The following is a 26,894-nucleotide window of genomic DNA, read 5'->3' on the forward strand; positions in this document are numbered from 1 at the left end:
ATTGGCGGACGTGGTGGGGCCTGGGCGCGCGCGCGCGCGCAAGCGCCCTGATGAGTCGCGGCTTCCGGCGCGCTCCTCTGGGGCAGCAGGGGGCGCGCATCGGGCGCGCCTCGGCCGGCTCGGGTCCTTCTGGGGCCTGTGCGGCCCTGTGTGGCTGGAAAGAAAATGGAGTAAGAGCCCGAGTCTGAGGGGCAGCCCTAACCCCTCTGACCGAGGTCCTGCCGGCTTCGCCGCCAGGAGCCTCTCTCTTCTCCGGACCCAGTGCGTTCGAGCGCCCCAGTGGCCTGGGCCCCGTGAGTGGAATGGTCGCCGAGGCCCACGGCGTCGGGCTTCTGCCCGCCCAGTGAAGGGAACTGGGGAGCCTCGAGGGTCCCCGTTCTTCCTACTCCAGGCGCGGACAACTCCGCTTGGTGAGAGCAGGTACCGGCCGGGAAGCGCATGGGCGGTTCTGGGTTTGTTCTGTGACTTGGGTTTCCCAGCTCGCTGTCGTTTGTAGCCTCTTCCCCGCCTGCGGGCTTTGTGTATTTGGTGGTGGGGGGCGCGGGGCACGTGGGTTTGTGGAGGTTTTTGTTGGAAGGAGGTGAGGTTGTGGCCGCCCGGGGGGGGGGGGGAGGGCGGGGTTTCGGGCGCGCCAGCCCGCGGGCAGGAGGCGGGGGGCTCCGCGGGTGGTCAGGGTAAAGGTCACGTGGGCGGGGGGTGCGTTGCGGGGCCGTCGGCGGCCTCTCGGCTTGGGGTCCCAATGATGACAGGTGCCTGTTCCGTAGCCTGCGTGAAGCCGGCGCCTTGTCTGGGCGAGTTTGGGCTGGTTCTGTGGCTAAGTTGACTCAGCTTTTCCCTTTGGGCTGGTCAAGTTCGGACACGTTCCTAGTACGCAGCAGAAGGAGCTAAGCCCTGACTTGTCTCCAGCTGGGGCTATTTAAACTATGCTTTTTCCCAGCTGTATTCACTGGCGATTAGAGGTAGATACCTGTGGTCACCGACGTAGAGCACTTATTCTACATTGATCCAGGTAAGGACCCGCTTGTTACTGGCTTTAGTTTTACTACAATATTTAAGGGCAGTGTTTATCTTCTTCCCATATGACTTTGTTGGTTTTTTTTTCACCTTTGTTTCATTATTTCAAGTTTTTATCATGTGTGTTTTCTTCCTACTCATAGGCAAATGTGCAATACCAACATGTCTGTGTCTACCGATGGTGCTGTAAGCACCTCACAGATGCCAGCTTCGGAACAAGAGACCCTGGTTGGTATTTTTGTCTCAAGTGTAACTTTTAAGAATAATTTATGAGGTGATCAACTAAATTCCATAGACCACATTTATGGCATGGCTCTTTAAATGAAATTGTATGAACATAGCTTGAATTCTGCCACTCAGGCATAACTCTAAAAGCTGACTGTAAGAACCTGTATCATTTTCTTTGTACTTTCCTACACTGGATGTAAAATTGAGTTCCATTATATTCTTAAGCATGGATGCTGAAGTTATGTTTATTATGTGACCGATTTTTTTTTTCTATTTTGACTTATTGAACTTCCTAAATGGTTTCTAAAAGTCACAAAACTAATTCATGCTTAGAAAGATTTTAGGCATTACAGAAAACTGAAAATTCTGATCATCTCTCTCTCTCTCTCTCTCTCTTTTTTTTTTTTTAAGTTTATTCATTTTGAGAGAGGATCCCAAGCAGGCTTCGAGCTGTCAGCACAGAGCCTGATGTGGGGCTCTGTCCCATGAACCATGAGATCATGACCTATGCCGAAATCAAGAGTCAGACGCTTAACTGACTGAGCCACTCAGGCACCCCTCTAGTCTTCTCTTTCAACCATGTCTCCTTTTAGATTTTTCCTATGTGTATACCCATATATGATGTGTTATTGTTCTGTTAAAACAGGATTAAACTAGAGGTGTGGTGCAAATTCCATCCATGTCAGTAAATCTACAGAATTCTGTTTAATGCCTCCATAGCGTTCAAAGCATTAGGGTAGTAGTATTTAAAAAATTTATGCCTCTACTGATAGGGTTTTTTTTTTTTTTTATAGTTTTTTAGAAAATTGAGTTTTATTTTTGAGTATTACGAACAGTGCTCCTTTGGGGTGCCTGAGTGGCTCAGTTCGTCCATCTTCAGCTCAGGTCATGATCTCGTGGTTCATGAGTTCGAGCCCTGTGACTGGCTCTGTGCTGACAACTCAGAGCCTGGAGCCTGTTTCAGATGCTGTGTCTGCCTCTCCCTCCCCCACCCATGCTCTGTCTATCATAAATAAACATTAATAAAAAATTTTTATAAAAAAAATAGTGCTGCTTTGTACATGTCTCCTCCTGTAGGATTTTGTAGAAGTAGAACTCCTGGGTCCTAAACTATACATGTATTTGATTGCTATTCACATCTTGATTACCACAAGATTGTAACAGTTTTCACCTCTGCCAACACTGAATATTATCAGTTTTTATTATTTTGCTACTTTTGTGGTAAAAGGTACCGTATCATCGTTTAAATTTGTATTTCCTTAATGTCTGTTGAGATTGGGCGTCTTGTCATTCGTTAAATCGTTTCTTCTGGAATTTACTTGGTCTCATCTGTTCACTTTTCTTTTTGTTTTATTGTGTTTTTTGTAATAATTTGTAGTTCTCTGTGTTTCAAATATATTTGACTTTTATCATTTACAAATGTTTAACTTTATGTTGTTTTTGAGAATGTTTTTATGAAGTCATACTTGTTGGTTTTTGAATTTCATATCATGCTTTGGAAGAATTCTCCCATCCCAAGATTATGCAGATATAGCCCTGTATTTTCTTGTAATATTTTAATTTTCACATCTAGATCTTTTCATTTGGCATTTATTTATCTCTTTGTTATTAAGTGTAAGATTAAGAATGCTTCTTACAGTTTTCTTATTGCATGTCTTTCAGGTCTTAATAAAAAACTAATGGCTCTCCATTGCAGATTTTTACTTTGAGTTGTTTTATGTAGTTTGAAGTTAACATAGCATATATAAAATTTGAGGAGGAAAAAAATAATTTTTTGTCTTTTCAGAGAGGTCATTCTTTAAGTACCCTGGAAGTAAAGTGTATATGTAACCCCCCCCCCCCCCCCCCACACACAAGTGTGTGATCAGAACAGCTAATGATTCAATACTACACTTAAGTGTATTTTAAGTTTTTTGGTTATTTAATCGATTAGCTGGAAGTAGGCAATTTTCTTAAATTTACTTTTGAGAGTTATATTGCATACTGGGATGCTGTTAGATTTCCAAGTTAGACAAAGGATGGGAATATATTGAAGAGAGGTGCAGAGACACTAGTCTTTGTGGAGGGAGCAAGTTATAAAGATAGTTGAGTTTTGAAGATTTTGGTATAGCAACAGTTAGGGAGAAAGAGTATATTATATCTCTGTCTCCTTGCCAGTTATTTTCTCAATACCACTTGCAAAACTTCGAAATCAGGGTCAGGCAAGCTATAACCTGTGGACTGAATTTGGTCTCCTGCCTGTTTTTGTGAAGAAAGTTTTACTGAAATGCAGCCATGGCTATTGGTTTACATATGTTCTATACTTCTGAGTCAGACCACGTGGCAGGAAAAGCTTCAAATATTTACATTCTGGCTCTTTATAGAAAAAAATTGACCCCTGATTTAGTTGGTGGCTCCTTGAATACAGCTCGTATTTTATTTATTTCCCCTCCCCCCCAATACCTAGCACTGTCTGGTGCGTGGTACAAGCTCAATAGATGTTTGTCAAGTAGGTATTTGAAATGTAGACCAATTAAGAGGCAGCATGATATAGTAGGAAGAAAATGCTGCTTTGTAGATGAGGGTTGTGAGTTGCAGTCTCAGATCTGCTCTTAATTATCCTTGTCATTTGGGTTAGTTATTTAAGTCGTCCAGCCTTCAGGAGCCTAATATGTGGAAAGAAGAGATTGGGAAAAGGACCTACCCTAAAGACTTACTCTTCTCTCTTGGATTTTGCAATGTAGTTTATGGTAATCTCATTGGAGTATTCCATTTATGCTTAAGTTTGTAAGGTAGTAAGCAGATAATAGAAATAGCTGGAGGAAAAAGAATGATTTTCACTGCCTTGGCGTGGACACTATTTCTGATTGCAACTTGAGGATTATGTGACTATTTGCATAGTAATTAAGTCTCAGTATTTTTTCCACACTGCCTTGACAGTCTGCGGTATTCAGTTTCTATAGTTTATTGCATTTAGTGAAAACATTTGACTTATTTTTTGAGTTCTAACCTTGTGAGATTGTTAAATGTAATGTCTGCTATGTTTATTGAAATTCTTCATGGACATGCTTACTGTGGGACTTAACAGTTCTGGAATAATTTTGGAAGTATAATAGCAGGTTTTTGTTTTTCATAGGTTAGACCAAAGCCATTGCTCTTGAAGTTGTTAAAGTCTGTTGGCGCACAAAAAGACACTTATACTATGAAAGAGGTAAGCTAAATTAAGCGTGAACAAGATAACTAATGTCTTATTAGTTACATGTAGCCATGGGAAGAAATTGGCCATATAGAAGGATTTTTTAGGAAGCAGCAGTATTAAGCATTGTCAGTTGGACTATACTTTGAAGCTGAAAATTCTAATTATACTTGAATATCACTTCTCAGCTAGCACCTCTGAGACAAAGGGAGACTCTGTAGGGGTTCTTAGCATTTTTGTGCTGTGGACCCACTTGGCAAACTGGAAGTCTTCTCAGAATTCTGTTTCCAAATGCATGAACCAAAATGTATAGGATTACAAAAGAAACAAATTATGTAACATAGTTATCCAAATAGTAAACAAGCTTGATATATGTGCTTTTGTGTGTGTGTGCTTTTTTATTAACACATTAAATAAGATTTAGTAGTAGACCTAATAAGTGTAATTTCAAGGAGTATAGTTAATATTTTGAGGAGTATAGTTAATATTTTGAGATGTTTACACCAAGCATAGTATGATATGAAAACACTTGTGGTTTTTATTGGTGGCAAAAATCACAGGTATTACTAATACTTTGTGGTTTGTTGCCTATATTCATAATTGAAGGAAAGCTAAATTTCAGTGAAAAGTTAGTGAAAATACACAAATTCTTTTTCCATCCAAATTAATGGACCCCCTGAATTCTATCCAAGGACTTCTTGGGCATCCATGGATCCCAGGTTAAGAACTTCTGCACTAGAGATACATGAGTACAGTATACTGATCTTTCTGGGATAGAGGTGAGCTGATTCATGAACGTATATGTTCTATTTAATGGATACATTTCAATGTATTGTTCTCTAGCTTGAAATTTGTGCACAGAAGCATGATTTTCAGTGAGAGATTGGGTCATCTTAGGCAAAATTTCACTGTGAGTGAAATGTGCCTTTTCCCCATCTCTCTCACTTAGTTTATGGGTCCCAGATTGCTTAAAACACTGAAGTACCTTATCTACATTGGGATAGTGGGTCAAGAAGAGACTCCAGATCATTTTCCTTTTCAGCCACACTTTTTATAAACTTCCTAATGGGATGTTTGGTAGGAGTGTAGGTTCTCTTCTTCCTTGCCCATGGTCTATCAACAGTCTCTTCAGTCCATAGTTACCAGGGAATATTCCTTTCAGTGAGGCCTGCTTAGCCAGTTAAGTCTACAGACAGTAGGGAAGTGTCGAGGTTAAGGATATTTTTAGGGCTGTTAACTTGGGTTTGACCTCATTATCATCATGTAATTAGTTAAACAAAAGGTATGCATTTAGTAGTAGATAGAAATAAGGGGAGGGGCGCTTGGGTGGCTCAGTTGGTTAAGTCCGACTTTGGCTCAGGTCATGATCTCATGGTTCATGGGTTTGAGCCCTGCATCGGGCTCTGTGCTGACAGCTCAGAGCCTGGAGCCTGCCTCAGATTCTGTCTCCCTCTCTCTCTAGAGAGGTTATTCTAGATGGTTGTGGGTATGGTTGCTGGTTGTTTAACCATCTTTAGATGAATGAGGTATTGAATGTTTTTGAAACTAACATTTACTTTTCTTTAATGCTCAGAAATCATATTTCTATTTCAGGTTATATTTTACCTTGGCCAGTATATAATGACTAAACGATTATATGATGAGAAGCAACAGCATATTGTGTATTGTTCCAATGATCTCCTAGGGGATTTGTTTGGAGTGCCAAGCTTCTCTGTGAAAGAACACAGGTAATTCTTCAGTTTAGTCAATTGTAAAAAGCCAACTGGACAAATGTTTCACTTCGCCTCCACCTTCACTCCCTTTTGTCAGAGAAAACTTGTTGCTGTATATATAAAAGATGTGGAAATTTAATTTCTTGGTAAGATAGCATATTGCTTGAGAACCTACATTCTGGAATCTTACAAACCTGGCTTTGAGACCTAGCTCAGCTATTTACTAGCTGTGTGACTTGGTAAATTGATTTACTTGCTCAAAACCTTAGATTACCCTATTTGTAAAGTAGGGATAATATAAATACTTAATGTGGAGTTTATGAAGACAATGTGTAAAAAGCAGTGTTTGACACATAGAACACACTTAAATGTTAGTCATGGTTACTGTAAATTAAAAAATACTGCAGTTACTTTCAAAGACCATCTTTACCCTGTGGTAAAGGCTTAAATTTAAGCATTCGTTACTTTGGAGATTATTTTGTCATATATCATAGCACTTCATCAGCCAAGTTTAACACAGATAACCTTTCTAGAATTACTGGCTACTGAAGACTGTTTTTTTTCTTTCTTTCTTTTAATTTTATTTTTTAAAAATTTACATTCAAGTTAGCATATAGTGCAACAATGATTTCAGGAGTAGATTCCTTAGTGCCCCTTACTCAGTTATCCCATCCCCCCTCCCACACCCCCTCCAGCAACCCTCTGTTCTCCATATTTATGAGTCTCTTATGTTTTGTCCCCCTCCCTGTTTTTATATTATTTTTGTTTCCCTTCCCTTATGTTCGTCTGTTTTGCCTCAAAGTCCTCATATGAGTGAAGTCATACGATATTTGTCTTTCTCTAATTTCACTTAGCATAATACCCTCCAGCATATACCTCACTATATGCTAATTTCACTTAGCATATAGTTGCAAATGGCAAGATTTCATTCTTTTTGATTGCCGAGTAATACTCCATTGTATATATATACACCACATCTTCTTTATCCATTCATCCATCAATGGACATTTGGGCTCTTTCCATATTTGGCTATTGTTGATAGTGCTGCTATAAACATTGGAGTGCATGTGTCCCTTTGAAACAGCACACCTGTATCCCTTGGATAAACACCTAGTAGTGCAACTGCTGTGTCGTAGGGTAGTTCTATTTTTAATTTTTTGAGGAACCTCCATACTGTTTTCCAGAGTGGCTGCACCAGCTTGCATTCCCAGTGAAGACTGTTTCTTCAGTCATCCTTTCCTTATATTTGGAATTCCTTTTCCCATGTGGTTTAGCACAGTCTGTGTAGAGCCTTAGCTTGTATGTTTTTCTTAATGGGATGAATACTTTTCACCTGAAACAATTAACTAGGTTCTACTGGTGTTTAGTGTTCAATAATATTATAGCTAAAAAGATGGTAATTAAATGGAGTATTTATAACTTTAAAACAGTTTCATTATGTAAGCATAGTATGTATTCGTTATTGGACAATAGGAAAAGACAAAACTAAAAATAGGAAAAAAAAAGACTATAGTTTGTCATTGAATGGTATTTTTACCTGTTTTTCTGTTATGTGCAGATGTGTTTTAACCCAGTTGTGAACATACTATATTTAATTTTGTCATGCTTCTTAATTCAACATTATATAAACATCCTTCCATTAAGTCACATTTGTCTAATGTTTATTTTTTTAATGTTTATTTATTTATTTATTTTTTGAGAGGGAGAGAGTGGGGGAGAGGCAGAGAGAGGGAAACAGAGGATCCAAAGCAGGCTCTGCACTGAGAGCAAAGAGCCCAATATGGGGCTTGAACTCAGGAACTGTGAGATTATGACCTGAGCTGAAGTCGGATGCTTAACCAGCTGAGCCACCCTGGTGTCCCTGTCTAATATTTATTTATGTTGTTATTTTACATTTGGCCTTGGGATATAAGCTTTATTTTATAACTATGTTGGTGATTTTGCACTGTTTGAGTGTTGAATCTTCTGATAATGTTTTGAGGTACAGTTGTATAGTTTCTCACATTGAAAGCATAGTTTAAAAAGTATCTTTGACTTGAATTTTAATATGTTGAGAGATTAAACACTGGGGAGATTACTAACTTGGAAAAAGGGTATGAACAGGAATACCGGTTTTTATGAGTTTACAGAACTGTGTCATTAGTTCCAAGAGTGAAAAGAAATAATTGGGATTGGCACTTTCCCTTAATGATAGGAATTAGAAATGATACGTAACCAATAACATTCTCTAAAGTTGTTAGTTTAAAAAAAAAAAACTGTACCATAACATCAGTGAAGGCTGGAATAACTGAATTGTCTTCCTGTTGGGGTATAAGTTCTATGAGGGCAGAGATTTGTTTCCATTTTGTTCCTTGTTTTCAGTCTGTATTTACTAAATGAATGGAGGAAACTTTAAATAAATTTTAAGATTAAGAAAGAAAATTCATTAGGTGGTTGGTCCATGAGTTGCGAGAAGTCAAAATTATAATCAAGTTCCTATGTAGGATGCAGGTTTTGCACAACCCACTACCTTTTTAGGCAGTTTACTTCTAAGCTTTAAGTACAGAGCTAGAAATTTTTCTTCTCTGTTTGAAAACAAATATATTAAACTGCTTTCTGCATTCACACCCATTCTCTGGGGTCTTTTGGTGAGGTCCAAACAAGGCATATTTCAGGAAATGGAGATATGAAGTCTTTCAGCTAGAGGGACCTTTGTGATTAAATAAGAGTAACAGTAGGTAATCATACAGCTAATTATCATGGTGCTTTTTAGGGCCTAGAAGCTTACCAGTGGTACAGTTTGCAGTAATTTATTTAAAGTTTATTTATTTTGAGAGAGAGCATGAGTGAGCATGAGCAGGGGAGGGGAGAGAGAGTGGGAGAGAGAGAGAACCTCAAGCAGGCTCCATGCTGTTAGCACAGAGCCCAATGTGGGGCTTGAATCCACAAACAGTGAGATCATGACCTGAGCCAAAATCAAGATTCGGACACTTAACTGACTGAGCCACTCAAGTACCCCTGAATGCAGTAACTTAAAATTTAGTTTGGGCACAATGTAGTTCATATTAATGCGTATTTATAAGTCTGGTTAAGTCTAGTTTAATATATTTTTATTTTAAAACGTATGTCTCTTTTTTTTCCTCCCTACAAGGAAAATATATACAATGATCTACAGAAACTTGGTAGTAGTCAATCAGCATGGTAAGTTAATTTTGAATAACATAAACAAACACCATGAAAATATTTTAAAGACGTTTTATGTATGTGGAAGTCATTTAAGGGGAAGAAATGAACTACATGAAGTAAAATAATACTGAGATTCTAATGCAACTTTGTGATATGTAAAGTTAAATATCTTATTCCATTAACTTAAGCCTTGGGATATCAGTATTAATATTTGTTCTGAAAGAAAATTTCTGGGTTTTTTGGCATCTCACAAACATTTATTAAACACTTATTTTTTTTAATTTATATTTTTATTTTAATTCTAGTTTAGTTAACATGCAGTGTTATATTAGTTTCCAAGGTACAATACAGTGATTCAGCAATTCCATATATCACTCAGTGCTCATCACAATTGCACTCCTTAATTCCCATCACTTAATTTCACCCATATTCCTCCTCTGCCCCGCCCCATAGCCATTGTTTGTTCTTCAGAGTTAAAAGTCTGTTTTTTGGTTTGCCTCCTTTTTCTTTGTTTTTCTTTCTTTCTTAAATTCCACGTGTGAGTGAAATCATATGGTATTTGTCTTTCTCTGTTTTCACTTAACATTACACTCTCTATATATATCCATAGTGTAATTGGGAAAATTTCATTCTTTTTTTATGGCTGAGTAATACTCCATAGTGTGTGTGTATGTATGCATAGAATACACACACACACATACTGTATCTTTATTCATCTATCTATGGACACTGGGGCTGCTTCCATAAAATAATTTGGCTGTTGTAAATAATGCTGCAATGAACATAGGGGTGCATTTATCTTTTTTGAATTGGTGTTTTTGTATTCTTTGGGTAAACACTCAGAAGTGGAATTATTGGGTCATATGGTAGTCCTGTTTTTAATTTTTTGAGAAACCTCTGTACTGTTTTTCACAGTAGTTGAACCAGTTTGCATTCCCACCAACCATGCACATGGGTTCCTTTTTCTCTACATCCTTGCCAACACTTGTTTCTGAAAGGTAGATAATTTCAGAAGGCCGTGCTTACAAGAGATGTCATTAAAACATATTAAAAGGTTTTGGGAAATAATACAGATACTTAAGTAGGACCATTCAAATAGATGGGGCCCATTTTTTATTTTTTATTTATTTAATAGACAAAACTTTATCAGTTTGTTCAGGTAAGCGGCATCTTCTTTGCCTATCTTTAGGCTTGCAGTTCTTAACTGAGAATCTGATGAAAGCACTAGGTTTGTATTTCAGAGAGATACACATAAATATATATGGTGGTATGCTAGTAAATGTTTAACAACCCAGTCACTCTTCAGGAAAAGCCCTGATTTGTGGTGTTTGCTGATTTCTATCATGTAAATAACTCCCACCATGGCCATTTTCAAGCTGCGTACATGGAATTGGTAGAAGATGCACAGTTCTTTGCCAGTAGGAGCTGGCTCCCAACACACCCCTGACTTCTTAAAGCCCGTTCTTGAACTACAATTAATTGTTTTCAAAAGCTTGTTTATGCAACAAACTGGCCACTCTTGTGCTTCCACTATTCTGTATTTGGACCTTATTGTTACATTGTTTTGTTTCACTTGATTATATTTCTTGTATCCTACTCAGGTTTGCATTTTGCATCAATACAGTGTTTTAGTAATAAGGTGTTTAATAAATGTGTTGAGTTGAATACTGTTCCATAGTTAGGATTTAAGACCCAGAAAAGGGCATTACTGTCTTATCCTAGAGTAGAGGTGACTGTTAGGCTGGTAACAAGATGCTTTATTGTTTTACAGAGCTCTTTATGAAATTAAATGAAGGCCAAAAAAATAGTATTATAGTAGTATTTTAAGTTTTTAAAATATTATACCTTGATGTATTCATTGGTTCGTGTAAAGACACCTTGGTAGATTACCAAGAAAATTATATTAATGAGATGGTAACCTATAGATTACTTAGGTTATTTCCATTTGTTATTTCTGTGTTTGTTTCAGGTTTCAGTTAGTAGAATTAACTTCAGAGCTCTTGTAACTGTGTTCTCAACCTGTCACACCTAGTACTTCCTTTTTATTACATCTATTTTGTAACATCTCCTTTATTAAACATAATATAACCTGTCTATATGTACAACTTAAAATACATAACCCATGATATAAAGAAGCAATAAACTTGCGATAATGTGCATAATTTCAAAGTGTTAACGCTTGGGCCTGACATTCGTATTAAGATGAAAATGTTTTGGAGGGTATTTGATTATGATCTTTGGCACCTGTATATATTCCATATCTGAAATGCTGACTTCTGAGCTCCAAGTCTATACATCCAACTAAAAACTAAACCTACCTACCTGAATGAGTTTCATCCACTTTAGTTCATTATCTTCCCATCCCAATCTCTTTGTCTTCTGAAGTTTCTCTCTTGGTGAATGGTTTTAACTTCTCTGGAATTGATCTTTCTTCCATGCCTTAGTTTAGGCTTTAATACTTCTGCATTTGTATTATTGCAGTTACTTTCTAATGTTGGCTTCCCTGCCTCTGCTCTCTTTTTCTTCTATTTTGCTGAAGTAATTTGTCCCTCTCCGCTTAAAATGATCATTTATGGGTTCCTTATTGTTCTCTGGATAAAAAGACATACAGTTTTATCTATTGGATTAAACCTTTTTAGGAGTGCCGGGGTGGCTCAGTAGGTTGAGCGTCTGACTTTTGATTTTGGCTCAGGTCATGATTGCAGGGTCATGGGATCTGTGCTGAGCGTGGAGCTGGCTTAAGATAATCTCTCTCTCTCCGTCTCTCTCTCTGTCTCTCTGTCTCTCTCTCTCTCCCTCTCCCTCCCCCTCTCCCCCCCCTCCCCCTCCCCCCCTCCCTCCCCCCCCACCCCTTCCCCCTTCTTGCGTGTTCCTTTTTATGCTGAATGGCTGCAACAGTGCTAGGGAAGGTTCTGAAGTGTCATCTGGGAAGCATGCAGTGATGTAGGATTGAAGGCATGAGTGCTGTTTGTTGATGTCCTTGTTCTGTTTTGCAAGACACACAGGATCCTTTATGATCCTGCTTATATTCTAGTAATAATTAACTACCTGTAGTTCCCTGCAACAAGCGTTGGTAATTCATTTCTGGATTTTTTTTTTCACAGGGTGTTCCTCAGCCTGGAATAGCTTTTCTTAGTCCTACTTCTTTATATTTTATGGAACCTTTCCTGACTCCTTGTTCCTCAGACCTTGCTGTGTCCCTACCAAAAAATCCTTGCTCTGTCTTTTTCACTACACTTTCATTACTCTTAATGTATTCTCTGTATTAAAATTGAATCTTATTACTTATTTCTACAATATCTAGCATGGGGTTGGCCCCTGGGAGACACACATTTAATGTTTGTTGAAAGGTTAAATTGTGTAAGGAGTTTTTCCTGGACTGACAGACTAGTTTCTTTTCTAGTTTGTGATTCTTTGTTGTTGTTGTTGTTTTTTTTTTCCCCCATCAGAACCATCAGATTCAGGCACATCTGTGAGTGAAAATAGGTGTCACCTTGAAGGTGGGAGTGATCAAAAGGTAATCTTGAAATGAATGCATTCTAGTGTGATGTTTCTTGAAAGTTAGGTTATTTTAAACAAATAATTTTCAGCTCCCTGGTGTTACAAGTTAAGTTTTTGTTTTTCTCCCCCACCTTGCATGCTTAGGACCCTGTGCAAGAGTTGCAGGAAGAGAAACCTTCATCTTCAGATTTGGTTTCTAGACCATCTACCTCATCTAGAAGGAGAACAATTAGTGAGACAGGTACATATGATTAATTGGCACTTTCAGACAGCTTTTCACTGTTTATTCTCTAATGAAATTAATGCATTTAGGCTTAATGAAATTTTGCGCTTTTTTTTGCCTTAGATGAATTGATTTCTGGGTTTCTTTCATTCTTATTTTTATATGATTTGTTTAAAAATTGCTCTCTTAGCAATATTTTTCTGTTTGACTACAGCACAGTTTTCTGGGCCCAATGGAGTTTATAGTTAGGCACCTATTATTCAAGGTAATAGAGGACAAGCATCTAAACTGTATTTTAGTCATTATTCTTAGTTACCTTAGCAGTTAAAATATTTGTTGTTTCTAATAAGCGATGAAACATACCAGTGAGTTTAAAAACAAAGTAAATAACATCTTTGAAATGAAGATGAGATAAAAAAAAAAATAGCTGAGGACATTTTTACAAAGAAAAGATAGTGGAGGAGGAGGAGGAGGCTGTTGTCTGATCAAAAGTCAATAACTAAAACTATGATTCAGATGAAAGAAGAGTTCAGCAGATCAGTGAGATAGAGTAGATAAACCCAGACTAGGTTACGCACAGGAGAGCAGAGGGTGGTAAGGGCAGAGGGTGTTTTGTTCACTGCATGGGACTGGAGCAAGTGGTTAGTTATTTGGGGAAGAAAAGACAAATTCTGTCTATACCTTATGCCAAAGTGAATTCCAAATGAGTTTAAAAGATATATGAAAAAATTATATTTGAAGGCTATTCACTTTAAACCTGATGGTGTCAATACCCTTATTACATAAAAAGTTCTCCAAAATTGATTAAAAAAAAAATTAAAAATCCACATAACGAAAAGGAACAAAACACCCAATTTTTCATAGTAAATACAAATGACTAATAAATAGGGAGGGGGTGGGTTTTTGTGATTTAGCTTTATAGACAATAACAAATGCAAAAGGCTTCTTTTCTAGGCTACCAAATTAGAGATTTTTTTACTCATCCTTGTTAACATGTGTATTGGCACTGATACACTATTGGTGTACCAATAGTTTAACAATAACTTAAACCTTTATGGATATAAAAAGGCTTGGAGTTCTTACCATTATCCCAGTAACTCTGCTTCTAGAGATCTATCCTAGTGATATAATCAGAAATTCAAAGATTACATGTATTTAGAGATACTAATTACAGCATTATTTATAATTAAAGACATATGGTAGAAAACGTCGTCACTCTAGTTCAGGCCATTGCCCTCTGGTCTCCGGACCACAGCAACAACTTTCTGATTTTGTTTTACAATTGTGTTCCTTCACACAGTACTAAAGGAGGTGGTAAAAGGTAAATTGGATTGCATCACTTCCCCACTTACCCACTTTGGTTATTTAAAATAAAACCCACGCTTTTTACCTTGGCCTAATAAGGCCATGATCTGCCTTTAACCTGGTTTTTGGCCTTTTCCTCCTACCTCTATTATTTCCATTGTACTGATTATTTAGTTCTTCAACTCACCTCTTTGCTACTTTAAGGTTGTTGGCACACACATTTTTTGTTTTTGTTTTTCCCTGCCAGGAGTTTTTCTACCTCAGCCTTACAAGACCAGCTCCTCATTTTTCTGTTTTTGCTGAAATGTGACCTCAGAGAGCCTGTCTCTAACCAGTCACAAAGGCAGATTGTTCTTTTCCTTAGCCCCCTACTTGTTTCCTCATAGCACTCGTAGCTGGTAGATAATTATGTTTCGGTTGCCTGGGTGTTTGAAATTAAACTTTCTCTGGTGGCAGGGATGGTAACTGACTTCACTTTTGTAAACCCACTGCCTAGCACAGTGCCAGACAGTAAGCAGTTGCTCAGCTTTGTGGACTGAATAGTTTAGTTATATGAACAGTATATAAATCTATGTCATGGACACCATATTCTGCAGCCATTAAAAATAACAGAAAATTTAAGAGCAAACCACTCCCAAATTGTACATATAGTATGATTCAAATTTATTTTAAAAGGAAATAAATGGGTGTTTGGGTGGCTTTGTTGGTTAAGCATCTGCCTTCGGCTTAGGTCATGATCTCACGGTTCATGAGTTTGAGCCCCGCATTGGGCTCTCTGCTGTCCGTGCAGAGCCTGCTTTGGATCCTCTGTCCCCTCTCTCTCTGTCCCTCTCCTGCTCATATTGTTTCTCAAAAATAAATAAGCACTTAAAAAAATAAATAAAAGGAAATAAAAACTGGAAAATTATTACACTAAAATGTTAATAGTAGTTCTCTCTCAAGGGTAGCGCTACAGATGCTTTACATTTTTTAAATTTTCTGGTTTTTTTAATGATTTCTATAATGAGTAATATGATACTTTAATAGAAGAAAATCCCAAATGATATTTTTAATGGAGGTAAACAATAAGAATCAGTTGGTGTGGTTTTAGGCTTCTAGCCCACATTATTCAACCAAGATCACCTTTTATAAGGAATACAAACATGATTAAGAACTTACATCGAGAACTTGTGATTTAGTTTTGGAGAGATCAACACAGAATTACTTAAAGTATAGGGTATAAGAGTGGGGAATTCAGAGGAAAAAGTTGACTTTGACTAGGAAGGTCAAGAGAAGGAAATGGAGTGAGCACAAGGTTATGCAAGTTGTACCTGTTTCAGGCATATGGATTATGGTTTGTTTAATCCTATAACCCTATTTGGTACTTATGTAAAAGGCTGCATCGAACATCCTTGCCACATACATCCTTAAGTAATTATGCAGATGTTTCTAGGATAGAGATTGCCCACCAAATGTTATATTATTTTACATTTCTACCAACAATGTATAAAAATGTACTTTCTCTCAAATCTCGAGACTCTCATTTTAATTTTTGTCATTCTTGGGGGTAAAAAAAATGGTATCTTGTTTTAATTTACATGTCCTTGATCAGGAGGCAGGGGATTTTTTTATATGCTTATTAGTCACTTGTATTCTGTGAATTGCCTTTCATATCTTTGACTTTTTTTTTTTTTAAGTTTGTTTATTTAGAAAGAGAGGGAGGGAGCTGGAGTGGGGTGGGACCAGTGGGGGAGAGAGCCCAGTGTAGGGCTCTCAAACCCACGAAGGATACCATGAGATCATGACCTGAGCTGAAACCAAAAGACTGCTTAATAGACTGAGCCACTCAGGAGCCTCTCTCTGACTTTTTTTAAATCAAGGGTTTTTTTGTTTGTTTTTGTTATTTTTACTTGATTGGTGGCAGGTGTTTGTATATAGTAAGTAGTAACCATTTTATGTATGTTGCAGATATTCTAGGCTGACATTTGCTTTTTCATTTTTGTTCATTCTGCCATGTAAACCTTAATTTATTTAACATAGTCTAATTTTGATAAATTTTTAAATTTTTTTAATGTTTATTTTTGAGAGAGACAAAGCACAAGTGGGGGAGGGGCAGAGAGAGAGGGATATACAGAATCCGAAGCAGGCTTCAGGTTCTGAGCTGTCAGCATGGAGCCCTGTGTGAGATCATGACCTGAGCTGAAGTCGGACACTTAACTGACTGAGCCACCCAGGCACCCTTGATAAATTTTTTCTTGAGGGCTTTGCAGTGTTATGTCACACTTCCTTACCCCAGTATTACAAGAATATTCTCTTAGAAGTATTTGGGTGGTTTTGTTCTTTGTGTTTGGCTCTTTAATTCACTTGGAATTTATTTTTAAATCTAATACATGGTAAGACTCATTCAAGTACCTGACAGATTTGGCAACATTCTGACTTAAAGTGAGAAGTAATTCATTATTTAAGATAAAATTTTGATTACTATTAAAAATAGAACTGAGGAAATTGAAATGTTAAGAATACCTTCTAAGTAAATTAAACATTTTTTGTTCTTTTTAGAAACAAAATGATATATTCTAAAGTGTGATTTTTGACAGAAGAATTTTAGATTGGTCAATGAAAGCTCTAGATGGATTAAATTAGTTGTGACTTAATGGAGACAAAGTTTTGAAAGAAGCTTGAAAAGCTTTTACTCCTTTATTTATTTTGAGAGAGCATGAGCAGGGGAGGGCCAGAGAGAGAAGCAGAGAGAGAATCTTAAGCAGGCTCCACACTGTCAGCACAGAGCTGGAATTGGGGCTTGATCTCATGACGGAGAGATCAGGACCTGAGCCAAAATCAAGAGTTGGATGCTTAACCGACTGAGCCACCCAAGCACCTCTGAAAAGAAAAGCTTGTATGTGTGTAAGTAATGTCTACACACAACGTGGGGTGCAGACTCAGCGACCCCGGGATCAAGAGCCATATACTGACTGAGCCAGGCGTTTCAGAAGCTTGAAAAACTTTTTAAAAATACAGCCTTTTGGGGGTGCCTGGCTGGCTCAGCCAGTAGACCATGTGAGTCTTGAATTTGGGGTTGTGAGTTTAAGCCCCATGTTTGATGTAGGGCTTACTTAGAAAAAATAAATACAGTGTTCTGCTGTAGCTCTCAGTTGGACAGATCCAATAAAAGCATTAAGTTTTGAAATGGTAATAATTGACTATTTTCTCTGTTTAATTTCATTGAGATTAAATTTCAGTACAAATAGGTACTCGAGGCAGCTCGTTTGCTAAATAAATCACAACATAGGGTTTTAATTGACTTTTTTTCCTTATATATGCAGAAGAACATTCAGATGAATTACCTGGTGAACGGCAGAGAAAGCGCCACAAGTCTGATAGTATTTCTCTTTCCTTTGATGAAAGCCTTGCTCTGTGTGTAATAAGGGAGATATGTTGTGAAAGAAGCAGTAGCAGCGAATCAACGGGGACTCCGTCAAATCCGGTAATCTTTTCATTTTAAATAAAATAAAACAAGACTCTTATTTTTAAAGTCTAGTTCTGTCAGTCCTAATAAACATTTGGATGGAATGCCTATATATGCAATTGCTGTTATATACACAGTGGTAAATTTTTCTGTCAAATAAAATTACCGTGTAAATCTTCTCTGTCCCCAACCCCAGGTTTGGGAGGAAGGTGGGAGATCGTGCAGTTGTGGGTGTGATGATAAAATTAGCACCAGTATTAATAGTTGTTAATGTCGTCCTCCATAGTGGAGAATCTTTGTGGGCTGTGCACCAGTAGTACATTCACAGAAATTGGAATGGTCTGAGGATTTTTAGTTTTATTTTTAAAAAAATAAGGGAAGAAAAAAAGTTAAGTATCTTAGAATCTAAGGCAAATTTGTTTTGAACATTTAGAGTAACAATATCTTCTTTATTATAGCTATCAGCAAACAAGCCAGCATAGTCTAAGCTACACACTTAGCCGTACATAGGCCTAGATATCAGGAAAGAGGTGTTTAGTAAGGCTGTGAAATACAGGCATGTTGTTACATGGATGGCGGGAGAGATTTAGTAATTTTGATTATTGATACAAAAATCCAAAGAATTAGTAAAAAAATTTTTTTTTAGAAAGATTCTTTTTTAAAAAAAAATTTTTTTTAAATGTTTATTTATTTTTGAGAAAGACAGAGACAGAATGCGAGTGGGTTAGGGGCAAAGAGAGAGGGAGACACAGAAGCTGAAGCAGGCTCCAGGCTCTGAGCTGTCAGCATAGAGCCCGATGTGGGGCTCGAACTCACAAGCTGTGAGATCATGACCTGAGCTGAAGTCAGATGCTCAACCGACTGAGCCACCCAGGTGCCCCAGAATTAGTAAAATTCTTAAGAGAGGTCACTGAAAGAAGTTCGGTTAAAAAAATATATACATTTTTTGGGGCGCCTGGGTGGCGCAGTCGGTTAAGCGTCCGACTTCAGCCAGGTCACGATCTCGCGCTCCGTGAGTTCGAGCCCCGCGTCAGGCTCTGGGCTGATGGCTCGGAGCCTGGAGGCTGCTTCCGATTCTGTGTCTCCCTCTCTCTCTGCCCCTCCCCCATTCATGGTCTCTCTCTCTCTCTCTCTCTCTGTCCCAAAAATAAATAAAAGTTGAAAAAAAAAAAAAAATTAAAAAAAAAAATATATACATTTTTTTTTAATGTTTTATTTATTTTTGAAACAGAGAGAGCATGAGCAGGGGAGGGGCAGAGAGAGAGGGAGATGCAGAATCGGAACTAGGCTCCAGGCTTTGAGCTGTCAGCACAGAGCCCGACGTAGGGCTCGAACTCACGAACTGTGAGATCATGACCTGAGCCGAAGTCGGGTGCTCAACCGACTGAGCCACCCAGGCGCCCCCTTTTTTTTTTTTTCATGTTTGTTTATTTTTGAGAGAGACAGACTGAGTGTGAACAGGGGAGGGGCAGAGAGTGAGGGAGACATAGAATCTGAAGCAGGCTCCAGGCTCTGAGCTGTCAGCACAGAGCCCGACGCGGGGCTCAAACCCACAAAGAGTGAGATCATGACCTGAGCCGAGGTCAGACACTTAACCAACTGAGCCACCCAGGCGTCCCTATTGTTGTTATTTCTTACGTTATCTTTACTTTTTTTCCCTTCCAAAGCACTGATTTTATGGATACAGATGTACCCTCTAGACTTAGTATTTAATAGAGCTGTTACTTCTGTAGGCCACTAGATGGCATAGAGAGCAAGTTCTTCATTCAGTAGGTACGTAAACGTTTTCTATACCAGGTTCTGTTTGGCACTGGAGTGGTTGTCAAGGTAGATATAGATATGGTCCCTGCCCTCATGGGGAGACACATCATCAACAATGAAGTAATTAAGACATTTAACAAATGTTGTAGAAAAAAAATACAGGTTCTTGAGAGCAAACATATGTGATCTGAAAATTGAATCCAATTAAAGAAAGCTTAACATGTACACAGACTTCATGTTTGGATAATTTTATTCCTTACAAATGATTTAAGTAGAACTATGACCCATTAAACTTGCAGACTTTGTTACAGTTGTTTCAGAATTCTAGTTAAATGATTTTTAAAGTCCTTGTTTTTTCTTTCTACCCTGGGACACGGCCTTGTTATTAAAGCAACAGAGGATATTTTCTTTTTTCTTTTTGTTATTCCTATCCTATATTCTCTTCTAAAAATTCTATTAAAAATCTACTGTTTTGCAGGCTGAGTTCCTACTTGTGAAAGCTTTTGGTAGGGGCAGGGTTTTTCCTTGTTTTTAGCTTACCTGATATGAGAATGGTATAGTCCTCATTTGGTGTCATTATTCACCCGCCTGTGAAGGCAGTTAAAGGAAAGTGCGTCTGACTTCCATCTTTTTTTCTTTTGGGCTTAATAAATTGAGGAACTAAGGCTATATTCTAGGCTCTGTACTAGACAGTTTACGTGGTACCAGCTCAGCAGCCTCACATTCCATTTATAGATGGGAAAGATAAGCTTGAAGGTTTCAAATAACTTGTTTAAGATTCCATAGCTAATAATTGTTTGGAAACTGAGAAATTGTCTCAGGAAAACCAATGGCCATGGCTGTGTTCAATAAAACTTTATGTGTAAAAATAGATGGGTAGTGGGCCATACTTTGTCAACCCATACAAGAGAAGATACCTGCTGAGACTTTCATCTTTTTTGTGATATATCCCCATATTCTAAACTTAGTGCAATAGGGGCACCCGGGTGGCTCAGTCAGTTAAGCGTCCGACTTTAGCTTAGGTCATGATCTCACAGTTTGTGAGTTTGAGTCCCGCATCGGGCTCTGTGCTGACAGCTCAGATCCTGGAGCCTGCTTCAGATTCTGGGTCTTCCTCTCTCTCTGCCCCTCCCCAACTTGTGCTTTGTCTCTCTCTCAAAAATAAACATTTAAAAAAAAATTTTAGACTTAGTGCACTAAAATGCTAGTTAATTGAAGTATACAGTTTATTAGGTTACCTTATTAGAGATCATATTCTAGCTTCATATGTAATTTTAACCTGAATGTTAATAGAACCCTTGTTAAGAATCATTAACTGCAACTTGTCAATTTTGCTTTTACTACTACCCTAACATCACTGTGAAAAAGTCTTTTGACCTCAGTGTTTATAAAATAATATACTTTGTTTTTTTACAAATGATAGAAGTATTAGAGATTATTTAATCCAAACTCTCATAGATGAAGTGGCTGCGGCCTTTATGGCTTTAAATATGTCCAAGGTTAAATAGCTGTTTAGTGGCAAATCTAGAAGAAGAATGTATCCTGGGGTGCCTGGGTGGCTCGGTTGGTAAAGGGCCCAACTCTTGGTTTTCACTGAGGTCTTGATCTCACTATTTGTGAGTTTGATCCCCGCCTCAGGCTCTGCACTGACAGTGTGCAGCCTGCTTGGGATTCTTTGTCTTGCCCTCTGCCCCTCTTCTGCTCGCTCACTCTCTTTCTCTCTCAAAAATAAATAAACCTTAGAAGAAAAGAATGTTTGTATCCTGATTCTTAGACCAATGTATTTTTTTCTGTCTAGCCTTCTGTTTTGTATATGTTCCTATTCTTAGCACTGACAGTAAATATGGGACTAATGGTCTTATTAGGGTTCTTATACTATAAAATGAGAAACCACATGAGCTGATACAGAATTTAAAAAATAAATTTAAAAAATTATGTCTGAAAGCTCTTCCAAAGAAATTATTATCAAAGTTCATTAAAAAATAAATCTCAAGAAAATTATAAAATCTCATAATTGTCATGTGGGTTGTAGCTACTAGTGTTCTACCAATCTGAAGATCTAAAGAGAGTAAGACATGTTTTTAACTCTTAAAGTATGTATAACTCAGATAAGAAACGTGTATAGAAAACTATGTTTTGTATAATCTTATGTGTAAAAGTATATAGTATTCAATATGTAAGTAGGAAAGGTAATTAAAAGTGGAAGTACTTTTCTTCTTGTGGTATTGACAGAAGCCTTATCAAAAAAGGATGAGTAGGACTTAAAAACTGTTAAGGTTATTCCAGCGAGAGAGGTAAAGTGTGTAAGGTGAACTGTCAAGTTTGGTTTAGAAAAAAGGGTAGATCTGGCTGATTGTTCATATTGAGGGTGGGGGGAGCAGTGTCTAGTTGGAAGATGAAAGTGTTAATATGGCCCTACTCTGTGTGCCTTGAATGCCAAGGGGATTTGGCTTTTTTCCTTTATGTGATGGGGTTTTGAACTGGGAACATAATATATTAATAACCCAGAATCTTAATCTAGTATCATTGTGTAGGGTGGATCTAAGATGGAAATAGGACTATAGGGATGAGCTAGGAAGCTGTTACAGAGGCCAACAGGTAATGTACTTCAAGTAACTTTTTTTTCCCCCCTATTTTAGGATCTCGATGCTGGTGTAAGTGAACATTCAGGTGATTGGTTGGATCAGGATTCAGTTTCAGATCAATTCAGTGTAGAATTTGAAGTTGAGTCTCTCGATTCAGAAGATTATAGCCTTAGTGAAGAAGGACAAGAACTCTCAGATGAAGATGATGAGGTAGTTTTATTTCTCTATAGTCTGAATTTCTTAAATATTTTCTGTATTCATTGATGCTATTTGAAATTATAATGTATTCTGATTTCACTTAATCTTTGACTCTTGTTCAAACTGGAATATTTTGTGGACTTCAGGCTTTTGTAGTTCTTTGATTTATACTCTTGTAACTATAAATGTCAAAAAGTCAACAGTTCTTAATGAATGTTCTTATAAAAGTCTTATTTAAAAAAAAAAAAAAAATCCCCTCTTTGGGATACCTGGCTGGCTCAGTGGGTGGAGCATGCAACTCTTGATCTCTGGGTCATGATTTCAAGCCCCGTGTTTTGGGGTAGAGTTTACTTAATAAAGTTAAATTTTAAAATTGCCCTCTTTTTAATATTAATTTACTTGAAAAAGAATTTTTTTAATGTTTATTTTTTGAGAGAGAGACAGAATGCAGGTGGGGGGGGGGGGCGGGCAGAGAGAGAGAGTGAGACACAGAAACCAAAGCAGGCTCCAGGCTCTGAGCTGTCAGCACAGAGCCCAGTGTGGGGCTTGAACTCACGAACTGTGAGATCATGATCTGAGCCAAAGTCAGACGCTTAACCGACTGAGCCACCCAGACGCCCCTCATTTTTATAAAAGTAAAGTATGCACACAGTTAAAGTCACTGGAGGTGACCACCTTCAACATTTCTGGCTGTTTCACAGTTATTTAATATCCCCATATTTATAAAATAAAAATGCTTATACTGAATTTTTTGCCTTATTCATTTTAATCATCCTGTTGCCTTTTTACCATAGTGGGTGAGGATTTCATGGTCCTTCATTTTTCCCCCTCTATTTCATTCAACCTCTGTCTCAGAGGTTCTCATCTATAGTAGTACATGCTATTTGTTAGGACTTACCACTAAGAAGCCTTCCTCGTTAAGGAAAAAAGGTGATAAATTAATGTTGATGGATTTATTTTATTAGGTATATCGAGTAACTGTGTATCAGGCAGGGGAGAGTGATACAGATTCATTTGAAGAAGATCCTGAAATTTCCTTAGCTGTAAGTATACATCTGTTTTTTTAAGGAATCAAAACATTGAGGTTAACATAGAAAAAATGCCTAGTCTACTTTCTGACATGAGGTAATTTCTATAAAGCTAAAATCCTTTTTAAAAAGTTTTAAAGCATTTTTTTCTTTTACTTGTTGTGTTGGAATCTGTTACTACATTTTTTAGGGGTTTTTTGGTGCTAGGATATGAACTTTTAAAGAATTTTTTATTGAAAATTTCAAGCATGTACAGCATAGAGAGTGGTATAATGTATTTCTAGTGTATTTATCACCCAGCTGTAATAGTTACAAACATTTTTCCCATCATGTTGATTTGTACCAGAGAATGTGGTAGGTAAGGTTTGCCATTTAAGAATTCAGGACGTTCACATTTCATGCTTCATAGGGTTCCTGGGGTATTGGAAGTTGGGTTTTTTACTGTATATTAAAGCTTTGGTTTTTTTTTTAATGTTTGTTTGTTTAGAGAGAAAGCAATAAGGGGAGGAGAGGAGAGAGAATCTCAAGCAGTCTCTGCACTATTAGTGTGGAGCAGATGCGGGGCTCAGTCCCATGAACTGTGAGATCATGACCTGAGCTGAAATCAAGAGTCAGCTGCTTAACCGACTGAACCACTTAGACGCACTGCTTTATTTATTTATTTATTTATTTTTAATGTTTATTTTGAGAGAGAACATGAGCAGAGGAGAGGCAGAGAGAGGGAGACAGAGAATCCCACGCAGGCTCCGCACTGCCAGTCCAGGGCCTGACACGGGGCTCAAACTTATGCACTGTGAGCTTGAATTGACCTGATCTGAAATCAAGAGTTGGGTACTTAACCGACTGAGTCACCCCAGTGCCTGTAACTTTGTTCTTTTTAAAAAAAATTTTTTTTTAATGTTTATTTTTGAGAGAGAGTGAGTGCAAGTGGGGCAGGGGCAAAGAGAGAAGGGGACACAATCCGAAGCAGGCTCCAGGCTCCAGGCTCCGAGCTGTCAGCACAGAGCCTGACACGGCGCTCGAACTCACAAACTGAAATCATGACCTGAGCCAAAGTGGGACAGACGCCCAACCCACTGAGCCACCCAGGTGCCCCTAATTTTGTTCTTAATGCCTTTAGTTGTATTTGAATAGGAAATCTCATTTTTCTTGGCTGAGTTGGAAACTTACCTAAATGCAGAAAAGGTGAAATTGTGAAATTCAAAAAAAAAATTTTTTTTTTTGCTGTAATAGAAAATAATTCAAGTAACTAGTTGACTTACTTTATGCCAGACATAGATCCTGCAGTTTATTGGGGTCTTTGAAGCACTTTCTCCCACATGTTATAAAACTTTTGTCTTTGGTTTTATCAGTTGGGTAGCAACGTACATTGAGAACTCGAACTAATGTACAATAGTGAACAGTCTCCATCCCTACTGCTGATGTCTTAGGCATTTGTGAGGCAACCTAAAAATGGTTATATTGGGGCACCTGGGTGGCTCAGTCAGTTAAGCATCTCTTGATTTCAGCCCAGGTCATGATCTCACAGTTTGTGAGTTTGAGCCCTGTGTCAGCTCTGAGGGCTCTGCACTGACAGCACGGAGCCCTCCCTCCCCCCCCCCCCCCCCCCAATAAATAGACAGTTTTTAAAAAATGGTTATATTATTCATGGCAAGTTTTACAGGTATGTTGTCCTCAGGCAAGAAACATGCTTCAGTTAAGATAGTGGAATAAGAATATGTTCGTTAAAAGAGCCTGGGAGATTTAAAGGGGGTTTGTTTTCCAAATTGCATGATGGTGGAAAGGTTGGGAAATAAGTTGAGATATGGGAGAAGCAATAAGCAGTTACAGAGGTGAGAACACAGAAAAGCATAGTTAAATAAGGGGCATACATTTTGGATAGTGACAAGGATGACAGATTTTAGGTGGCCGTGATTGCCGAGAATGTTTTAGCATTTCCTTTGTGGATGAAATGAGGGAAACTCCCTTGAGCCCAGGTTTTAGAGCACTTCCAAGGCAGTCTTAGTCAGTGGCTCATTAGGCAGTGGTTTCGTCTAGATTGATTGGTAGACATTGGGCCTAGGGTTGAGCCTTTAAGAGAGTGAAGTGGGTACAGGCCTCATTTCAGAGTAAAAGACTACATCACACTTGCTTCAACTAGATGAACCAGCTGTATCTATGTCCCCAGATAACTTTATTGGTACGTGGTTAAGATCATGGTGAATACATTTTTTGTTCTACGATTCTTCAGCATAGTTTGCCTGAAAAAAATAGATACTTTATGTGTGTTGTTATAATCTCATGCTTGAGGAAAGATTGTTACATGTTGAATGTTTTATATAAAACATAAAATGCTGAAAATTGAACTCTGATAGATTTTATTTCAGACATACTGAAGTTGCTAGAGTTGGCTATGAGTAGTTGTTAAAGGGTTACAGAAACGAACTCTTTTTTCATTGAAGGACTATTGGAAGTGTACTTCGTGCAATGAAATGAATCCTCCTCTTCCACCTCATTGCAACAGATGTTGGGCTCTTCGTGAGAATTGGCTTCCTGAAGATAAAGGGAAAGATAAAGGGAAAATGCCTGAGAAAGCCAAAGTGGAAAACTCAACACAAGTAGAAGAGGGCTTTGATGTCCCTGATTGTAAAAAAACTACAGTGAATGATTCCAGGGAATCATGTGCTGAGGAAAATGATGATAAAATCACACAGGCCTCCCAATCCCAAGAAAGTGAGGACTATTCTCAGCCATCAACTTCTAACAGCATCATTCATAGCAGCCAAGAAGATGTCAAAGAGTTTGAGAGGGAAGAAACACAAGACAAAGAAGAAATCGTGGAATCTAGTTTTCCCCATAATGCCATTGAACCTTGTGTGATTTGCCAGGGTCGACCTAAAAATGGTTGCATTGTTCATGGCAAAACAGGACATCTTATGGCATGCTTTACTTGTGCAAAAAAGCTAAAGAAGAGGAATAAGCCCTGTCCAGTATGTAGACAACCAATTCAAATGATTGTGCTAACTTATTTCCCCTAGTGGACATGTCTATAAAAGTAGAATTCTATATTTCTAACTATATAACCCTAAAAATTTAGACAACATGAAATTTTTTTTTACACATATCAAAGTGAGAAAGTATCTCCGTACATGTAGATTTATTTCTTTTCTAGTATAATTTACTTTGGGAATGGGAATAGTAAATACTTCCTTTTAGAAAAATTTCACTTCTGTTTATATTCTCTGTTTGGGTTTTAATGTAATTCGAGTTCGATATGTAGGTCATCCTTAACCCCGCTACTCATATTTTAAATGATCCCCACTTTGTTAAAATTTAGAGACGTATCTGATTTAAAAAAATATAAGTACATTAAATGTAAGTTATGTACATTCAGGGTATGGAATGCAGTGATTATGCTACTTAGAAAACATTCAGATCTGCAGATGGTTTCATTTGCCATGCCTATCCATTAAATTGTCTAAATTTTTAGGTTTAGTATACATAAATTATTTATTGATTTACAAATAAAAATACTAAATGTTTGATTAAGCATTGTTTCAAGAGTGTGATTATTG

At 37.8% G+C, this 26,894-nt stretch overlaps 1 protein-coding gene across 7 annotated transcripts; it reads left to right on the forward strand.

Moving 5' to 3' along the window:
- MDM2 (MDM2 proto-oncogene) lies at positions 1–26,868 on the forward strand. Of its 7 annotated transcripts, none has more exons than XM_047866230.1 (12): positions 26–420; positions 938–1,009; positions 1,158–1,242; positions 4,358–4,432; positions 6,011–6,144; positions 9,260–9,309; positions 12,744–12,811; positions 12,940–13,036; positions 17,626–17,786; positions 22,169–22,324; positions 23,278–23,355; positions 25,782–26,868. In XM_047866230.1, the coding sequence occupies exons 3-12, from the start codon at positions 1,162–1,164 to the stop codon at positions 26,355–26,357; spliced, it is 1,476 nt and encodes a 491-aa protein (XP_047722186.1). In that variant the 5' UTR covers positions 26–420; positions 938–1,009; positions 1,158–1,161; the 3' UTR covers positions 26,358–26,868. The 7 variants fall into 7 exon arrangements, with proteins under 7 accessions (XP_047722190.1, XP_047722186.1, XP_047722188.1 ...); XM_047866232.1 differs by having other exon boundaries at positions 26–410; XM_047866231.1 differs by lacking the exon at positions 938–1,009.
- The last annotated feature ends 26 nt before the right edge of the window (positions 26,869–26,894 follow it).

The sequence above is a fragment of the Prionailurus viverrinus genome, chromosome B4 (assembly GCF_022837055.1).
Source record: "Prionailurus viverrinus isolate Anna chromosome B4, UM_Priviv_1.0, whole genome shotgun sequence".
Classification (NCBI taxonomy): domain Eukaryota; kingdom Metazoa; phylum Chordata; class Mammalia; order Carnivora; family Felidae; genus Prionailurus; species Prionailurus viverrinus.

Excerpts from the sequence above, each read along its gene's own strand:
- MDM2 (XM_047866230.1), top strand. The coding sequence starts at position 1,162 with ATGTGCAATACCAACATGTCTGTGTCTACCGATGGTGCTGTAAGCACC. Across the intron at positions 12,812-12,939 it reads AAGGTGGGAGTGATCAAAAG|GACCCTGTGCAAGAGTTGCA; the intron begins GTAATCTTGAAA and ends TTGCATGCTTAG. Across the intron at positions 17,787-22,168 it reads CGGGGACTCCGTCAAATCCG|GATCTCGATGCTGGTGTAAG; the intron begins GTAATCTTTTCA and ends CCCCTATTTTAG.